The 21,576-nt window shown below is 36.1% G+C and overlaps 1 protein-coding gene across 1 annotated transcript in view; it reads left to right on the top strand.

Annotated features, from left to right (window-relative positions):
* LOC136261384 (adhesion G protein-coupled receptor L4-like) overlaps window positions 1–21,576 on the top strand; it is a 200,593-nt gene that overhangs the window by 150,666 nt on the left and 28,351 nt on the right. The window contains exons 15-23 of the mRNA XM_066055389.1: window positions 1,550–1,672; window positions 6,786–6,855; window positions 8,054–8,159; window positions 16,645–16,700; window positions 16,826–16,952; window positions 17,232–17,422; window positions 17,935–18,046; window positions 20,103–20,259; window positions 21,203–21,269. Of these exons, the coding sequence (XP_065911461.1) occupies window positions 1,550–1,672; window positions 6,786–6,855; window positions 8,054–8,159; window positions 16,645–16,700; window positions 16,826–16,952; window positions 17,232–17,422; window positions 17,935–18,046; window positions 20,103–20,259; window positions 21,203–21,269 (1,009 nt within the window). The remainder of the gene's footprint in view (window positions 1–1,549; window positions 1,673–6,785; window positions 6,856–8,053; window positions 8,160–16,644; window positions 16,701–16,825; window positions 16,953–17,231; window positions 17,423–17,934; window positions 18,047–20,102; window positions 20,260–21,202; window positions 21,270–21,576) is intronic.

The following is a 21,576-nucleotide window of genomic DNA, read 5'->3' as shown; positions in this document are numbered from 1 at the left end:
TATAATTAGGCACTTGACAATTATACAATCATTTGAGCATAAGGTGCCTGAAGCATTTACCACACGCAGATATGAGATATGGTAAATAAAGGATGTCACATTCTAAAGATAGATCTACTCTAATAGAAAAGTCAGTATATTCAAATTCATACTTCTGGTGTAATAAAACAGTCAATAGTTATCCATTCCTTTTATAACACTGTAAAACAAGATGAAAGTAATCAACGGGTGCATCCCAAGATAATATTATACATTTTACTTGCTCATTTCCAAATATCATCTCCCTTTGTACCAGTCTGTTGTTCTCTCGGTGAGTCTACCACTGACAAAATGAGTGATATCCACCCCAAAAACACCTTTGCTGTAAAAAAAAGGTGCGTCCATGAAACTACGAGTACCTGTAAAACAGCTCAGTAATTGTAGACCTCATGAGAGTAAAAATAACTGGCAAAGAGCTAATATCTGGAGCGGCCAAGAATAAATCTTATTATACAACTAACTGCCATACATTGGCTGTAAAATAGGTGCACCCATCAAAGTGAGAGTAACTGGCAACTGAAACAACTGATATCTGAAGTGGCCAAGAATGAATGTTGACATACAATCAATTGCAATTAACAAAAATTTAACATTGAACCTTTATCATTCAGCTGTGTTCTATATTCACTGTAGCTGCATCCTAAATTAATTTCTTTTAGCTATAATTGGCTGGTAATTTGGCTGCCTTTTTTGTTCTGTACACTAACTATTATAAAAGGCGGCCAAATTACCAGCCAATTAAAGCTAATAGAAATTAATTTAGGATGCAGCTATATACAGTGAATATAGAACACAGCTGAATGATAAAAGTTCAATGTTAAATTTTTGTTAATTGCAATTGATTGTATGTCAACATATTCTTGGCTGCTTCAGATATCAGCTGTTTCAGTTGCCAGTTACTTTTACTTTGATGGGTGTACCTATTTTACAGCCAATGTATGGCAGTTAGTTGTATGATAAGATTTATTCTTGGCCGCTCCATATATCAGCTCTTTGAGTTGCCAGTTATTTTTACTCTCATGAGGTGTTTCTCTACAATTACTGAGCTGTTTTACAAGTACTTGTAGTTTCATGGACGCACCTTTTTCAGCAAAGGTGTTTTTGGGGTGGTTGTAGTTACTGAGTTAAAACCAATCATTACAACTAAGTAAGTAAAACTGTATATACCATAATTTAGTTACTGTAAACACACAGCATTACATTGTAGTTATTTTGATATCAGATTGTGCAGAAAATGATCATACAGGGGAAATGTATTCTATTGTGGATCTGAGAAAAGAATTGTAGCAAGTGTATTTGATGGAGGTGGTCAATGTTTGTTTACCTGTGACTCTATTCACTCTAATAATTAGTCTGTACACGTACAGTGTATATAGCTATATTTGTATTGTAATGTAATGAGATATTTAGTGAAGCAAAGACTGTATAAAATAGAGTACCGAGTACATATCTACCATTGAACGATGCATACAGTATTTGTCAAGTTACAATATTTGTTTCATTATTACAGATATTAACTTTGAGCTGTTGTCAACATTTGATCTACATTCAACTGGTGGAATAGAATTTGCCACAGAAAACTCAAAGATCTTTATACCAAATGCAGCAATAAGGGAGCAGATGAATAGTGAAGGTGCTTATACATTATTCTGTGAAATTTTACGTTGTACAGATATTGCTTGTGTGTGTACTGCATTTTCGACAAAGTGGGGTGTCACATGACCCAATCCTGTTAAACCAGTTTACAGATTATGTAATGCTTGAAAATTTTCAATATTATTGCACACTTAGATCATAGCACACCCTACTGATCAGAAATAGTTTTAATTACATTTAAACTATTTCTGATCAGTAGTTTTCCTTGAATTTTGACTAAGTTATATAATCCAAGTCCCACAGACCATTTCTAGAGACTTACATTTGCTCAAAACCATTAATTTTTATGATTTTTTTATTATGCACACTTTTACATGCAAGATAGGTAATATATGCAGGCTGGATGGATTTCATTACAAAGGTGGCCTATACTATACCTATGTACTACTATGTGTAGCTGATTATTACTGTAACTGCATATCATTCTTTGGCCTGCTAGATTTTCAAAATACTTATATTACACTTTTGACGTGTGGTCATATAGCAGTATTCGTGTAGTATAATCATACAGTATGATAGTACTGTATAGTAGGGACCACAAAGGTTTGGGCATGGCTTATGAAAAACAGCACCAAAAAACCAGCTTGTTGATAGCATTTCGGGTTGATCTGAAAGCTTGTTTGGGCTTAGTTTTGCCTAACCAATGCTGCCTCATTGTCATCAGGGAAAAGTGATGCTGGTTGCTGTGGAATTATTTACAAAAAATATATTAAACTGAATTTTCTAGTGTCTGACTGACTGACTCACTGATGCCTTCAGGCAAGTATAACTCAATAACGGCTAAAGCTATGGGCTTGATTATTTTCAGACTTTGACCTCACTTCAGCAGGACACGTGCCTTTTGGCATATCGAAGTACATACTGTAACAATGCATTCTTCATGGACTTACCGTGTCCTCCTTTGTGTCCCAATAATCTTTGCTGACAGCGAAAAGTGTCAATTTGGCAGTAGCACATGATGGCTTCCCTTCGAAGGGAAATCATCCATATTTTTTGTAGTGGCTACTGTGATTGCAGAGGTGCTTTTCAAGCAGTTCTTGATTCATAGTGCTGTGTAATGGGTTGAACATAGCTGATAACAAAACGCAATGGATACTTCACTTTTCTAATGATAATTGGTAACTGGGGCTCGTGGCGCCAATTGTTTCTTTTGATGCAGTATGCATGGGTTAACCAGTATAATAATTTTATTTTACATAAACAGTTAACAAGCAAGTACACAAAAATTGGAGTTCTTAAAGTTACGGGATACTGAGCGACTGTCAAACAAAAATTTTATTACGTAATTAAGGCGGGCTTGGTGTTGTTGTGCTGTGTATCAGCTGGTAACAGGCTTAAATTGTTGGGAGAATCATAGCGTGCTGACTGGACAGGTACAAGGTACAAGAAAACACACATAACAGTACAAGATAACATAGAAACAACACACTTAGCAACTGGCGCACCTGTAAGCGCATGCGTAGTTTTGCTGACTAATGGCGATATTTTCCTGAACCAAAAATCAGGACTGTCAAACTAGTTGTTAACATTTTGTATGAACAGACTACTAGTTTGGCTAGGTCCTGACGGAGCCATTTGTTAGAAATAATGTTTCTAGTGCTTGTGATATCAATTTAAAAATTAATTTTGTGACCATAGTATCTTGCTTTGGGTAGTCATATTTCAGCAACTATACACATTATTCACAAATCCTCTTGTCAGTCCCTCACAAGTGATGTTCTTCAAATCTTAGAATTGTTAGTAAGTTCTCATGGTTCTGCATTGATCTGATTTTTGGTTCATAGTTTTCACTAATTAGCATGGGGACAACTCATGTTTCCATAACAACATTTGAATTTCATGTCGATTAATGAGAAGTTAAGAATGCATAAATATTTGATAACAATGCATTAAGAAAAATCAAACCCCTAATCATGAAAAATAATTGATAGTGTACATGTGGGGTTTATAGTATCCCGTAACCTTAAGGAGAGTAGGAACCATAGCACATTGCTACTGAAATAAACATGATATGTGACTGGATCTATGAAAACCGTTCTTATCGCCCAAGACAGGAAGTTTGATTTTTTCAAACAAACACAAAGCTTAATGAATGCACTATCAAGTTTCACTGCCACAGTCGACCAGAGTAAAGTGGTCTGCTTTTGCTGGCTGCTTTTCTAGAGCACAGTGGCGAGCTGTACGAGTGGTCTGGGGTCTTGATGGAGCCCTGGCCAACCAGGAGATGGCTGTGTGTGGCTGTACAGTTCTGTGGTGTTGGACAATGACCTGTGCTGTAAATTTCCTTTCATTTTAGCCAGTTCTGAGCCCTGAATGGCCTATAACTTGGCCTAATTCATCCCAGCACGTCTCTTTTCAATTTTTGAACACCATCTTGCCCGCCTTCCAGGGCCCCCACCTCCCACCCTTCTGGAGCTCGCCCGATACAGACAACCTCGGTTTAAAAACTATCTAAAATGGCGGGAAACTTAGCTGTTGACTACTTCTTCAGTGGATGATCAGGAAGGTAAGAAATTGTTGTGAAACGTGTGAAAATTTGGTATGCGTAGCTACCACCATTGGCCAGCTACAACACACAGAATATTTAAAACCGATGTTTCTCGATACTTTTAAATGGGCGATAAGACCGGTTTTCCCAGAGACAGTCACATATTATATCACAGTAAAACAATAAGAAGTATTATATCCCTACTGTGCTGCATGTATACATACATAATAGCAAAGCAGCCAAACTGTAAAAAGAGAGTGCAGCCTCCAAAAATGCCAGGGTGAGAAATCAAAAGTGGTGACCAAGAAATGGCTGTGATAGTAGGTTAATAGAAAAAATTTAATAACGGCAATTCAGGTGAATTTGTGTTGCCTCCTCCAAATTTCATTAGGATTCTGCACTGCTTTTTTCAATTTAGCTGTTTTGATTTAGATATCACTTCTTTTTGTATTGCAAACCACAAAGCCAGACATAAACTGGCTTTGGTGCTTCCTTTTAATTTTTTTTTTTTTTCTTTACTGCAGGAATTGTGGAACAAAAGAAGCAATTGTGTGTATAGCTTTTTGTGTGATTAAATATTTGTGTATTTAACACTGAATAAAATGAATGATTATCACATACATAGGTTAATAAGGTGACTTCTTGCATAACTGAACTGTAGCTGAAACTCTCATTGTTTGTAGTTGAACTTTTTTCAGGGTGACTTGTTTCTAGCTGCACTCTCTAATGGTGATTTGTTTCCAGCACTTATTTCAGCTGATCTCTCTATAGGGAAACTTGTTTCTAGCTGATATCTCTACAGGGTGGCTTGTTTCCAGCTAATATCTATACAGGTTACTTGTTTCTAGCTGATCTCTCTTCAGGGTGACTGCTCTATTAGATGGACTGCTCTATTAGAGTATCTCGATCTTGCACTTGCTTGGATTTCGTGTTAAAACTCTGTGGCTTTACGTCTGATTCTTTTAAACTATTGCACAGCCTTTCTAAGGTAATTAATCTATCTATACACTGATTTTTAAATTATTCCACTGAGCGGTTTGTCTGGTAGGTGTGGCAAGTATTCATTTTTTTAATCAGCTAATCTTGATCGTGTAATGTTGATTGTTTTGCTGTATCTTCATGGTCATTAGCTTGATTTCTTTCAAATCCACAAAAGGTTTGAGGTTCAATAGTTAACCTATCCACGTACTGATTTTCAGCTTTTTCCCATAAGCAGTTTACCCTGTAGGCGTGACAACATATCGGTGATATTTTTTGTGAATAATCGCTAATAACTCCTTCACTGTTTATCGTATTTCAGCCAAATGTGATGCCATGATGTGCCTTTATACCCCCTTCTGTGTGCCAAATTACAAAGCAATCAGATATGGTGTTCGCATTTTATGGCAGTTTTTGTAAGTGTAAAAAGAGGAAGAAAAATAAGAAGAAAAACCTGAAGAAACTAAGCCAATTTTTGAAGTCATGTACAGGTATCTCAGGAATGCTTGAAGCCATTTTGCTGAAATTTGGAATGTAGAGTACTGACATTGGTGGGTGTGTCCACAGTCATTTAGTAAAGACAGCAACGGAACTATATACAAAATTATGCATGAAAACAACATTTTCTTTATTCTTGTCAATATACTACGGTATTGCGTGCTGGCTTCTTGGGCCGCATGACACACTACCATGTTATGCAGGGGCGGATCTAGGATTTATAAAAGGGGGGGGCTAACTCAAGGTACTAATCTCTTGGGTAGAGCACTGCTGGAACTAGGGGGTCTGGGGGCATGCCCCCCCCCAGGAAAATTTTGAAAAATAGATGCTAAAATACTGCAATTTTGAGCCATTTCCACATAAAATTCATAATATTTTCTGCCTGTATAGATATTTTATATACGGTTATAGGTATGGCTCTCTGAAGCATTTTGCTAATGGAAAAGTTTGGGTAGATACAGACAACCAAGTACATAATGCACCCCTCTCACAATTGCACAACACTGTATAGGTGCATGTTAGAATAATAATGTTGAAAGCGGAAAATTTTGAAATTTGAACAATACAAGATTGAATCTGAGAGCATTTTCAATGGAAATTGTGTACCTGAATTAAGCATATTAATTACACAAGTAGATGAATGAAGCCCTTTAAACAGACCAATGCATTTCATTGTATGTATAGGTGCAAGCAGATTTGGAAAAATTCCGTAACAGAACCAAATACATGTTTCCAGTGAATGTTCTATTAGAGTAGTTATCTGACTGCTCTATTAGAGTATCTCGATCTTGTACACCTCCAATGCTGATCCGGGTCCTTGTTGCATAAACTTTAGCATTAAGCCACTGATAATACCTTGGAAAGATGTTTATAAGGTGGTTTTATGAGTATTTGTATCATTAGTGATCATATAATTATGCTAAGATAAAATTTCATTATAATACTCAGCATATTGATCAAGTAAAGCCTAAATATGAAGGGGGGGGGGGGGGGGGGGGCTTCAGCCCCCAAAGCCCCCCCCCTGGATCCGCCCCTGTTATGCATACATAATAGTATACATAACCCATGTATGGTGGTTGTACAGTAACCTTAATGTGTTATATTTGTGTAACAAAAATATTCATAGGAATGCAGGTACCAATCGTGAATTATGCTGCTCAAAATCTTGCTAGTGTTTTGCCAGAAAGTTCACTAGGGTGAGTGATGGTAGTGCTTACTTAGTCTACATTATACATAGCAGCAACTGGCCATATGTGGTTAAGTAATGTGTAAAACTTTGGTATGATTATGTGTATTTGCGTGTATGTATAATGAACTCAATATGTGACTCACTGAGCAAAAACCAACTAGCTAGGAATTTCTCCAACTTCATTTTTATGACTTATTTGGAAACACAGGATAACTGGCTTGTGGCAGCCAATTGTTCATAACAACGTTGCTTTTTGATCCTTCGATGTCGGCTCTTCCTATCATTGTAAAGCAAGCAGGCATTGGATTGTTCAATGGGTTGTTAAAGTTTCAGCCTTATCTTTAAACATTTTGGATAGCAATGGACAGTAGAGAGAGCAAAACAATTGATTTGTACAATGACTATGCAGAAAATAAATTACAGATGCTCATTTGATTGAGAGCACAGTAGGCTATGGAGTTATGACTTGTGTCATTATATTTACCATGAACTTAGAATGCTTTAAGGTGCCTCTATCTACACATGCACGCTTTCAAGAAAGAAGACTGTTCAAGCTTAGAAACAGTGACAATTGTTAAATATTAACAAAGACACAAAACTCACATTTGCTTCATAGGACAGAAATGAAACAAAGACATTCTTACTCTCTATGAAGAGGCAAATCCAGTAGTACTGTATATCATTTCAAGCACAGTATTTTTTCACTGTGTGTAATTTAATCCTCAATAGATGGTGGCTGTTGCCACTATTCCCAGGGGTTGGCCCTAGCAATCAACATGTTAAAAAGAGATTAAAATACACAGCATATTTCATACACAAATACTGACTGTATTTATTCCGTCTATGTTTTGGTGTTGGAACTAATAGTCCAAAAATTCTACCTTGGCTCAAACAAAACAGACCACAGCCCCCAATAGTGAATAACATTAGAGTCATTTATAGATTTGAGGTTCGTTTTGTCTCGCTATAGGGAGATTTTTAAAATAGTTGTTCCAATACTGAATAAAGACGGGGTTAGAATATGTAGTATTGGAACACTATTTTTGCTGTGATAATGTATCTAAAATAATATTTTTTTGCATGAGTTTTATTTTACCCAGTACAACTTACAATATCTCAAAAATAGAATATGCAAACTAGTCATGTTTTTGCTCAGCTATGTTTCTATAACTTGTATCCAAAACCTGTGTATGATATATTTACAGGAATGCAACATTCATATTTAATGAAGTCATCTCCAGTCAGATATCATCACAACCTGTTTCACTACCACCAGATGGTTATGTCACATTAATATTTAAAGCAAATTATGTAAGTTGACTGTAGAACACACATTTGCAGTTGTATGATGTGTACATGTGTTGGATTACAAGAATTCAAATGTGTACATGGTGCACATTTTACAAAATACAATATATATATATATATATATATATATATATATGTGGTGCATTAAGATTAATGGGATGTAAAGGTTTATTAAGGAAAACCATTTAGGAGACATCTTTTACCAACAAAATTGCGTGGAAATGATGCTCTAATACTGGAGCTATTAATTTGTCACCCTCGGTATCATATGTAATAGTTTTACCTGTGCAAAATGCACTTGTTTCTAAGACCATTGTTATGTACTATTGTGTGAACATACTGTATCCAAAAGATGCATTTGAATGATACAATTAATTAAGGAGTAATTATTATGTACCATCAGACATGATTAATTTTTGTATACAATATTTGACATCCATGCATGATTTTTCAACAGTGTGTTGCACACCACCATCTATAATGTCACATATTGGTGAGCTGGAACTTCAACAAAGATTTGTTCTCATGAAGGTGGCATATCAGATGTGTCCCATTATAAAGTTACAGATGCCTTTTAAAATACCACATACACAAAGAGATCTGCATGCACTATAATTATAACCACATAAAAATTTTTAAACCATGATCATAGTGAAAAAGAGCCTAATAACAAAAACCTGGATATCATCTTATTTGAGAAATCTGAACATCTTTTTTTATTGCAGTAGTAACCACCTGTAATTTATTTTCCCTATACTTGCTGTACAAATCTATTTTTCTGCTGTTACTAATTTAGAGGACTGTAACTCACAAAGTTATTAGCATATTAGGCTGAAACTTTGCCAGAGCACACACTTGGCTAAGTACAGTATATTATAAATATGTAATAAAAAGAAATTTGAAAAATACATGATTGTGTCGAGTTTTTGCAGATCTGGGCATGTATTATTTCATGTATTACCCTGACCACAAGGTGATATCATGATATCACCCTGACCACAACTGCCTTGATGAGCAGTTACAAAGCATCAGTTCCCTTTGATTCTTTATATAAGCTGCTTAAGTTTTGCACTGTGGGTTTGAGTTTAGCATAAACTCTAATGTGTTGGTTTAGTTAGTCTAAGCCTTCTCTTGGAAAAAAAATTGAGTGAGTCATCATTACATAGTTCAGCTACTAGACATCAGTAATAATCATTTTCACAATGTGGGGGCTGTTTTTCTACACTGCACATTTCAACTACATGACAAGATGGCTCAGACATTTTCAACCTATACTCCTAAGCTCTTGGTTTAGCACTTTAAGTTACTTTAGGCATCCACAAAGTGATTATGTGTTAAGAAATGGTATCACTACAACCAGTGAAACCCACAATCATTTCTTTTTTATGCCCACAGTCGATGTTTACATCAAACCTTAGTTTGCCTGGTAGGCAAAAAAATTATTGGTATTTTTATTCACGAATCTCGATCACAAAATTGTTACATATCTTCGGTTTCGTGTCATATATCCACGATCTTTATTTTGATCGCTTTCAAACAACCAAAAGGTACTGCTACAATGGTTGATCTATCTAAAAACTGATTTTCAACTCATTCCATGAAGCGGTTTACCCTGTAGGTGTGATAACAAATTGATCTTGAATAATCAGTCATAAATCCTGAACCATCCATTGGATTTACACCAAAAGTAATACTAGGATTTGCCTTTGGACTCCCTTTATGTGTGACAAATTTCATGGCGATCAGATTACGTGTTCATGTTTATAGTAATTTTTACAAAGTGTGCAAAAAGATGAACAACGGGTTCATGAAGTAGAGAATGCCTCATTTACTCCTTTAATTTTCACCACTACTGGTAGAATGGGTGATGCTGCTACTCAGTTTTATAAGAGATTGACCAACTTTTTGAGTGCTAAGCACAGTCTTTCTTATGGAATAGTGATGGGATGGCTGAGATGTAGATTAAGCTTCTCTTTGTTGAGGTCTGCAATTATGTGCATTCGCAGTGCCAGGTCCAGTTTGCGCTGTCCTGTTACTGAGGCACCGATTGCTGTGCAGGTTGCTGAGGCCCATATTTAAGTTCACTTGTATTTGCTTATTATGTACTGCTTTATCTTATGTAAAAAAATACTGAAAAGAAAACAAAAGACGAAGAAAAAAACAACTCGAATTTTTGGCAACTCATATCTCAGAAATCACTAGAGTAATTTCCTTCAAATTTGGAATGTGGACTTCCTTAGTTGGTGGGCAACTCTGCAACAAATTTGGTTCCAATCAGATAAGGGATCATGGAGATAAAAAGGTGTGAAAATGATATTTCCTTTCTTCCTGTCAATATACCCACGGTGTGGTGCGCTGGCTTCTTAGGCCACACAACACATTATCATGTGTCTTGATATATAACATTTGTATAAAATTACTGATAAAGTAGTTAAAGTATTAAAAGTTTGCTTTACTACTTCCTGTGGCAAAGAAAAAAAGATATTTTAAAAAAGCCCCAAAGCCGGTCTATGGCTGGTTTTGGGGTATACAAATACTTTATTTTTTATTCTATTTTAATTGCTTTTATTGCAAGGTCTGCATTAAAGATCTGTGGGCAACTAGTGCCCACAGCCAGAAAATGTATACATACAACTTACATTTACAATTGAATGTATAAAATTACAATAAAATTTAAGTTAGCTGGCTAAGGTTTTTACATACATTTTACATTTGATATGCAGTTAAACTATCCTATAATTTTAAAAATTACATGTGTATTAAACATATTTACATAAGTACTTATTTTAAAAGAGAGAGCAAGAAGAAAAATTATTAATTACTGCTGAAGTTTGGTGGGCTGGGAGACTTGGAACAGGTACTACAAGGGCAAACAAAGTGCAGACTGTGAGGACTGTCAAAGTCCAAATGGTTTGTAAAATGCTGCCAGAAGATCTTGAGTAACTGTGATTTAATGGTGGAAAAAGGTTGATTTAAGTCAAGTACTGGTAGACTGTTGCAGGTTCTTGGTAATCTGTTGAAGTAGAAGTTGCTTTGTTTGTTAGATGATGTAAAACTGTGTTGAAGCTTGTTGCTGGTGGAGAATCTGGTAGAATTGCAACAAAAGTTGACATGATATTGAAATGATTAGATGGATGCTGGGTTGATTTTATGAAGAAGAATATGTCATAAAGATCATAGGTGTACATCAGTGGTAGCATGTTAAGTTTGATAAGACGTGTTTTGTAATCAGTTACATAGTCATTTAGAATAAATTTGGTTACCCGGCATTGGATTTTTCTAAAGTAGAGATGTCACAAATAAGGTAGGGGTGCCATAAATGAGAACAGTAAAGTAGCTGTGATCTAACTAATGCAAAATACAAAGTTTTTTAGTTGGAATGTCAACTGAGTGGCTGAAGGTACGTCTCAGTAGTCAAAGGGTTCTGTAGGCTTTAGCTGATATATAGTTATAATGATTTTTCCAAGATAAATCAGTTGATAAAATGACACTGAGGTCACAGTAGTTTTGATTATAGTGTTGTCTATGAAATAGGATGTGGGGAATTTTGTGTTAAATGATAGATGTATGAACTTGCTGGTGCTAAAAAATTGATTCCAATCTCTAGACCAGTTTGCCATTAAATCAAGGTCTTGTTGAAGTTGTATGGGGTCTAGATGTTCAAGAATTTTATATAGCATTTTGTGTCATCTGTAAAAGAGAGAGCATTAAAGCAGCGGACATAAGTCATTGATGTAGATTAGAAATAAAAGTTGTCCTAGGATACTCCCTTGGGGCACACCTGATTGGACCGGTAGGAAGGTGGAATATGAACCATTAAGGCGAACACACTGCTGTCTGTTGTTGAGGTAAGATCTAGACCACCACCGAAGGTTGCCAGTGATACCAATTCTCCAGAGTTTTAAAAGTAATTCATTGTGGGAAACTCTGTCAAAGTCTTTTGTAAAGTCTAAATATATTACATCTGTCTGAATTTTACAGTGTTCATGAATACTTTTTAAAAATATAAGTTGTTGTAAAGTTGAACAGCATTTCATAAATCTGAATTGACACATAGAGATGGCATTGGAAATGGAGGCTATAATTGTGTTGTATATTATTCGTTCAAGTATTTTGGATGCAATACAAAGTAAAGATATGGGTCTGTAGTTGGTGGCACTGTTTTGTCACCAGATTTAAAGATAGGATTAATACAGTTAATTAGCCTTCAGAGGGTAGTGAGTAGTAGTGGACAGCATATGAAAATAAATAGTACAGAGGTTTGACTATAACAGAGGCACAGTGTTTTAGAATTGCTGGACTGATTCCATCAATACCAGTTGCCTTGTGAGGATCCACAGATGATAATGCATCATAAACTTCTTCTTCAGAGATGTAAATTGAGTCAAGGGACACACTTGTTGGGGCATATTTTAAAAATTAGGAAGGGAATAAGTACTTTGAGAGAACACTGAGTAGAAGTATTTGCTAAATAAAATAGCTTGTCCAAGTCTTGAGAGCAGAGCTCGAATTGAGGGTATACTAGGGTATACTAAGTATAACTTGATACAAAATTACTTTAAAAAGTATACCTTGTTGGCCTTAAGGCTAAAGCAGCCATGTAACCAATATCCTACCATATTTACACCTTGTTTTAGCTTACACTTCATCTTCTGCCACTCTACCTGGTCCTGGTTAGCTCCCTCAGCCTTTCTCAGTGATCATTCATTGCTCGGTGTGCATTAATTAAAAATACCATTCATTGCTCGGTGTGCATTAATTAGAAATCGATACTACATGTGATAATTGATGCAGGTTACATTGACCAAGTTTTTAGGGTTAAAAGAAAGAGGAGATCCAGTAGAACAGAGAGAGGAAACTGAGGAAAGTGATTTTGAGAGTGATTGTGAAGATGAAGATGGAGCAGGAACTCCTGCAACTGATGTTGAATCTGACCATGATGAACCACTACCTGTAGAAAGTATAGATGTGAGTCAAACAAGTAGTCATTTTCCTAGTTGTTGGAGTCACAAAACCTGGCTAAGTAAGAAAGAGCAGTATCCATGGCTTACCTGTAGCAACTCCAAATTGGGCTGTGTTATATGCAAGGAATTTTCATCCTTGGGTGTACACACAAAAAAGAGTGTTCATCTTTCAAGTCAGTGGAAATTAACTGAAGTGAGTGCATGTGGTCATACAAAAGAAAAGCAGCTGATGTCTTTAAGAAATAAGATCAGGAAGCACAGTAGGTCCAAAGCGCACATTGAAGCACAGAAAATTAAGCTACAATCAGCTAAGGAATCTATTGAGACCACTATACACACAATGAACCAACAGAAATATACTGCAACAGAAAAGATCTTTCGAATTGCTTACAAAATTTGCAAAACAGGTCGACCTTTTACTGATTTGCCAGTTGACTGACATTTACAATCTCAATGGAGTTGACATAGGTCGGACACTGCAAAGTGACAAGTCGTGTCACAATATCTGTGAACATATTGGCAATGAGATGCGAACAAAGATATGTAAGTTGATACTTGATGGTAAAAGTAAAATTTCCATTTTGATAGACGAAGCTACTACAGTAAGTAAAAAGTCAGCTCTTGTTGTTTATATAAAAACTTGCCTTTCTGGTACCGTGGAGCCTGTCACATTTTACCTTGATCTCATTGAGCTTCCTGGACAGGATGCCGAGTCCATCTATAAAACACTATTAAAATGCCTTGAGTCTTATGGATTTAGCTCAGAAATATTGTCAGACCAATTGATTGGCTTTGCATCAGATGGTGCTTCTGTTATGTTTGGCTCTCAGTCTGGAGTTGCAAAGCGAATACAAAATGCTTTCCCAAATGTTGTTATTTGTCACTGCCTTAATCATCGCTTGGAACTAGCGGTTGGTGATGCTGTTTCAGAAATCAGTGGAGTTAATCATTTTAAGATATTATTTGATAAGCTGTACCATACTTACCATACTTCAGCTAAAAACAAAAAGGAACTGGAAGAATGCTGTCAGGATTTGACTACGCACTTCTATTCAATTGGGCGAGTACTTGATACTAGGTGGGTGGCTTCAAGCTTTCGTACTGTGAAAGCGGTGTGGACTGTGTATTATCCATTGCACTGTCATCTCATCAAAGCCAGCAAAGATACATCTAGAAACTCACCAGAGCAGAAAACTTTTCTTGGTCTAGCTACTAAATTATCATCTGCAGCATTTGTTCTTAATCTTGCTACCATGTATGATTGCTTAGAAGAGCTTTCAAACCTTTCAGAGGATTTACAAGAAAGAAAAATTACATTACCTAGAGCTCAGGCCTTAATTTACAGAGCCATTAGAGTGTTTCATTCTATGGTTGACTACCCAGGAGTTAAATATAAAGAGGCTAAGAGTGCAGTTGAAAAGGTTGGTGAAGATCGGAAGTTTAAAGGTGTCTTATTACAAGACAATCGAAAATGTGACGTTGTGATTCATTATGGTCAATTTATGAGGAGTCTAGCAGCAAATCTTGAAGAACGGCTTGTTGCATTTAGAGACACTGAAAAAGAATTACCAAAGCTATTGAATTGCATTACTGTATTGAACCCCTCTAATTGGCCAAAGGAATGCCCTTTAATTTATGGCAATGAAGAAATTCAGTACATGTGCGACACATTTCATCTTAACGATGTTACTGCAAGAAGAGGATTTCAAGAGTATATAGATAATGTTAGGGAAGAAGGTTTGCTAGATCCTCCAGACAAGTTATTGGATCTTGTAAAGGCCACGAAAACTTTACCCATTTCAACTGCTGCATGTGAACAAGGCTTTAGTCAAATGAATGTCCTAGCTTCCTCCACTAGATCATCACTTTCTATAAAAACACTTTCAACTTTAATGTTCATCAAGTGTGTCGGGCCACCACCTTAACAGTTTGACCCTGCAAAGTATGTACGAACATGGAAAAATTCACTTGCAGATGACTCTAAGGCACGTTCAAGGAAACGAACTGCTAATGAGGAACATGATTATGATTTCATTTGGAAAAAACTGAAGTAACATGATGCATGCATTTAACTTGTGCAATGAATTGTGCTATGTACTGTATATATTAAAACTACTCTCAGATGCAATCTCAGAACATCTGATTTTCAAAATTTTTCTGGGGGGCATGCCCCCAGACCCCTTTAGAGGGAGAGCATGCTCTGAGTGCGCTTCGCGCACTGTACGTATACCCACAGCATACCCTCGGGGAATCCTGATCCTCAACTGTCAGCCTTACAGGCTGAGCATACAGGCCCTGGCATCACTACAACTCAGGCTACGCCACTGCCCCTGGACCCCCTAGTTTGTATAGTATACCTAGATAGTATTTTACAATTCGAGCACTGCTTGAGAGGCAGAAGTGTTGTCATAAATATTGTGGAAGGGAGACCCAGTGAATTGTCTTGTGTGACCAGGTGGCAATGGGGACAGTAAAAAGGTTCTTCGCTTTCCTCTAGTATTTTGAATAGAGCTTAAGATAATCCAGCACATTGTTGATGAATCCAGGTGTTACAAGTACTTTCACAGAAAATTGCTTCCTGACCATCTGAATGTTCAGTGGCGTCTATTATGCAGTCCAAACAGACTGGGAATATTATTGAGCTTTCACCAGGTGAGCTCTGTATTGGCCTTTTCCTTTTGGAGTGTGGCTGATGAGTAGTGATTGTCATGGTAACTCCTGCTTCAATATTCTGATAGGAGCAAAATGAGAACAGACGAAACGAACAGAAAAATTGTCTGACCTTTACTGGTACCATTAAATGAGTTGAGCCACGGTCCCACAGCGTAAACATGTTAATTCTAAGGCAGTCTATTGGCAATGGGCAGCCAACAAACCCCAGGGTAGACTCCAGGTAGTGTCCTCGAGGTTTCTTGGAGACCTTAGATGACCAAAACAAAGTAAGACAAGTCCAAACAGGGCGAGAACATGAAGTATCACAGAGGACAGAACCAATCCCATTTTTTTTCAAAAAGAAGTGATATCTAATCCAAAACAGCCAAGCTGTAAAAAAGAGTGTGGCCCCCAAAAAGCCGGGGTGAAAAAAGATGTGAAATCCAAGGTGGCGGCCAAGAAATGGCTGTGATGGTAGGTTAATGGTACAAGTTTCAATAACGACAATTCGGGTGAAATTGATGCCAAGACCAAGCTGCACCAATATCACTTGAATTTTTGTTATTAAAATTTTTGCCATTAACCTATGATTACAGCCATTTCTTGGCCACCACCTTGGATTTCACATCTTTTTTCACTCTGGCTTTCTTGGAGCTGCACTCGTTTTTTACAGCTTGGCTGTTTTGGATTAAATCTATACTATCAGCTATATTTATGGACATTAATCCCTATGGCTATATACTATTGACAGTCTATATTTGATATTAAAAATATGTACTAGTATAGCTGCAGGTGTAGATCAATGTCTTACACTTTTACATGTGTATTATTGCATAAAGTAGTATACATGATGAGCATAATTAATTATATAGTCTGCAGATGAATCAGAACCGACATGTGTATTTTGGGACTCTACCTTAAAGAATGGGTATGTGAATCATGTTACTTTGTGAAGTCACAAGCATGTAGTATAACAATATGCTGTGGTACATGTTATGTTATCATACATAAATAAACTGTAATGTAAATTTGACCATATGTGTACATGTACAGAAACAACACTGGAGGATGGTCTGAAGAGGGAGTGTTTTTGGATGTTGAGAACACAAACTCTACCACCATAACATGTGTTACTAAACATCTCACTAATTTTGCTTTACTGTTTCGGGGAGCTAAGAAGGTGAATAATTATGTGATAACACTGTTACAGTACCAAGACATGTTGTGCACATATTACAAGCTGCATATAAAATGCACATAATAAATTTAAGTGCAAAGTACTATAAGGAGAATTCAGTGGGTAGTTTGTAGAAATTACTGCTAGTACAAAGTAACAGAGATTTACTATATCATACAGCCTGTGGAAATTTTACTGTATATCTGTATAATTATACAGTGTATGTACATGTAGTGGTTGTGAAATTTGCATTTCCAAGTAGCTGTTTTTTGCTATATACAGAAACCACCCGTTATCACTGTGACAGCATCAAATTCATCAAATAACACATCTTTAACAAATTCAACAACAACTAATCAAACAATACCAGGAACATCAACAGATGATGAAGCACTATCAATTGTCAGTTATATTGGATGTGGTATATCCATCATTTGTCTCTTGGCAACAATCATAATTATTGTATTATTCAGGTTAGTTGCTATTTTAATAATGTTGTTTTTGAAATAACTAATTAAGTCATAAAATTCTTTGCCCTTGGGGTGTAAATTACTAGTGAGGAAGTAATTCATAAAATTTCATGGCTAATATAAATGATTATAACTTTGGAGTGCAATCACCTATTGATTTCAAATAAAAGCTGAGTAGTTCATTTTAGCAGCACTTTTAGTTTTAAACTGTGCAAAATGATGCCTTAGGGAGATAAAGACAAAAGCGATGAATTTTTAATGTAAAAAATGGCTGTAAAGGTCACCAAAGGTCAATTATATGATAGCTCTATATCAAAAAAAATATATGTTACAAGGAGTACAACTTATATGGAAAGTTTCATAATTGTATCAAAAAGTGCACAACTATTGCACTATGCCGCTCTACTATTATCCAAGTGAATTATTTGATAGTCACTAATTTGTGGTAATCATTTAACAGAGTTCTTAGTTTTATTTTTTTATGTTTGTTTTTTTTTTTTCTACTGTATATTCAGAAAAAGTGCATTTAAGCCAATGCAGAACATGATCCATGTGAATCTTTCACTTGCTTTGTTGTTGAGTTTGATTCTCTTTGTTAGTGGAATAGAAACTGCAAATGAGAACAGAGTAAGTATTTATATAATGCATTCACTACTGATGAATTACAGTAACATGTACTGTAATTCTGATTGAAGTTTTTAAATATGATGCCATAAGTTATAGTTAAAGCACCGCTGTGTGTGTACGGAATATACGGCATGATGGGATGTATAGAGAGGCTAATACAGCATGAAATGAAGCTGAGTGCTGTATTTCCCTTGAGACACCCCCGAGTGTTGTATGTTTCGTACGCACAAGCATAGGCATGCAGTGTTTTAAGTACCTTATTGTACTTCCTGGTCATCTTGCTCAGAGCAGTTTTCTTGAGTACCTGATTCGCTTCAATTTCAGTGATCAAACTATCAGTAAGTTGTCATATAAGTCATAGAACAATTTGGTAGGATTAGTTTGGCTAGCTTTAGCATTTGACATTGTCAAGCACATGATCCATCGTGCCATCTGTGTGGGGTGGTTGCTTCAATCTTTTGTGTCAGACTATCAGTAAGCATTCATGTAATCTATTTCTAGTGATATAACCGACTGGTAGGATTAGTCTGGCTAGTTTTAGCAATTTACAATGTCATGCATGTGATCAATTGTGCTGTCTGAGTGAGGTACGTTGTTTTGAAACATTTCTTACATAACAATGCTGCCTGCATAGCTGTACTGTATTTGCCCAAGCGTTATGTATTTTCCCAATTATAGCTGCATAACTGTGCTGTATGACTCATACAGTACAGTTATGCAGCTAATAGGTACAATATGGAAAATACAGCATGCAGCGGCACTTTTGATCCTCCTATGCAAAGTACAATAAATAGGGCTACAGGCTTTTAGGTAGAGAAATTATGTATTAATCAGATATATGACAAGACAGTGTATACTGTTCTGTGATTTAAATGTATATGGATCAAAAGCACCCATTTGTTGTAATGTGACACTGAGGTAGTCTCACATATTTGCCAGATTATATTCTACTGGTATATAGCACTGGCATAGGATTCGCAGCATATAGGATTAGGATGGCATAGAGTTCAAAATAGCATAGAATACCAGTTTATACTGTTGTTAGCACTGGCATAACATAAGTAGGATTACTACTGTTAGCACTGGCACATGGTTGATTCAACAACTTTGATGATGCACAGGCAAATTATACAAGTGATTTTGTAAATCGGTGTAGAGGGATTCACCATTTAATCGGAAATTTTAAAAGCATACCATATAGCGAGTTATTTTTGAAACAGAAATTTTCGCACAATAAGCAAAATCTGAATTTCGAAAGATTTTAATTTCGAAGAGTGCATATTTCGAAGTCCGGATGGATTTCAAATAAACAGAAATTTGTGTCACAGATTATGAAGATGCGTGAATGTTTGCCAAAAAATGACTTGCTGATGGAATAATCCCCATTCCTGTGCACTGGAGAGAAGACTGAAAGAGTCTCAGGTGGAGTGAATTCACTGGCACGATTACGCTTGATCATAATTATAGCTATAGTCCGGCATCAATTCCCATTCTGGATCACCTGTTTTCTGGTTATTGGTACAGTAATAATACAGTTTACCCATTATCATCAGCAATACTGAGCTAAAACTTGAGGAATACACAAACGAATTGCCGAAAGTTGGACGGTTGCTTTCACTTGTGGGAATTTATTTTCGAAAAACAACTGGACGTGGGAATTTATTTTTAAAGAGAAGGGCCTCTTCGAAATATCCGAAAATAAAATCCTTTCGAAAACTACCAGCTATACGGTAATGTCCCTATTGGTGGTAGTTATATAACTCTGTGGCCATTTATATTTAATCACAATCCACAGTATGGCACAATGTACATTATTTATCATAATTTAAATGGTGTAATATAAAAGCTCATACAAGTGTACGGTCAATTTAAAAATAATACAGTCATTGTGTAACTTTTATATACATATATGGACATACAGCATTCTAATCTGACCAGTCTGAGTACACGGTTGGCAGAACAGAACAAAGCATGCTGTTAATACATGTATTATTTGTGTTACGTATTTGCATATTCATGGAATTTATGTATTATTGTCTTGTGTCTCACTTTATAGGCAGCATGTATAGTGGTGACTGTGTTGCTTCATTATTTCTTCCTGGCTACTTTCTCTTGGATGTTGTGTGAAGGAATTATAATCTATGTCTTGTTAGTAAAAGTGTTCTACGAAGGATTCTTCAAGAGGTTACCATTTTATTTTCTAGTTGGATGGGGTAGGTTTACAATTGCATAGTTATAAACTGCTACATAAATGCATGCTACAGTGGTCTATGCATACAAAATCACACCCACATTCTTGCCACAATTACATTGCTACTAACAGACTACCAAATTTTACTGTATCATTTATTCGGATTCAGTTTAGGACTGGTGGGATATAGTTTTTCTCCAACTCATTGAAAACTGTGAATAGAGGTTGGGTGCCATTCAATGGCTTGTAATGGTGTGTATAGGGAGCTAAAAAGGACATGAAGAGCTGCCTTGTCTATAAGATTCCCACCCACCACTCCTATATGTGTCTCCACTTGTACGTAGCTTATTACCCAAATGAACAAAGCAGGGAAGAGTTTAATTATCACAATCTTATACAGTGCACTCACACAGTGACAGCTGATAAGCTAGCAAATACTTAGAGTGAACTTATTTGCATGTGCAACTTTGACACTAGGAAGTTACTGTGATATAAAACTGTGCACCTAATAATGATATTTTGTGTGTAGAAGCTGACTTCTGTCAAATTCAATAGTAATACATGAATTATACCAGAATGTGCATGCATGCGTGTTGTCCTGTCATTGTGATTAACAAGAGTATTACACTTTAGTTCTAGTGTTATGCCAATAACTACACAAGAGCGTATAACTGTATTTTGCAAACCATGAACTGACTAGGATCGTTTTTCTTCTGGATTTAAGATGTATGTCCTAATCTTTATCACCTACTAAACCATCTGTGTAAAAGAATTTTAAATGACAAGTAGTTCATCAAATTTGTCAAAATGTTCTTTACTGAAAATGCAGTACTATACTCGGATGAATATCTTGTACAATATACATGTACTTTCTATATATAATCCATATAAATGGTAATCATTATTCTTAGACTAAAGGTTGAGCTACACTGTATCTGTTTATGCATTCAAAAATACTTTTACAGGTTTGCCAATACCAATAGTGGCTATTGCTGCTGGGATATCACATGATCATTATGGCATCTACACTATGTAAGTGTGTGATGATAATTTTTTTGTGTGTAGCTACCCAATTTGTATAGTTTTCTGGCTGTTTGATGGTCATCAACATAACTAGTGGTAACCTGTGTCTTGCTCAGCATGATGAGATATACCATCTACAAAATTACTGTATATACTGCTGTACATATAAGACCACTATTTACAAATTTGGTCACATGTGTAATGCAGCTAGTGCCCTGTAAAGTGCATGCCTATAGATTGTCACAGTCGTGATTACAGTAGACAAGTTGTGTGTACTTCACATGACCTTCAATGTAAAACAGAATTTATGGTAATT

Source organism: Dysidea avara, chromosome 1, assembly GCF_963678975.1.
Source record: "Dysidea avara chromosome 1, odDysAvar1.4, whole genome shotgun sequence".
Classification (NCBI taxonomy): domain Eukaryota; kingdom Metazoa; phylum Porifera; class Demospongiae; order Dictyoceratida; family Dysideidae; genus Dysidea; species Dysidea avara.
The sequence above is the reverse complement of the archived record's forward strand: the minus strand, read 5'-3'. Positions and strand labels throughout refer to the sequence as shown.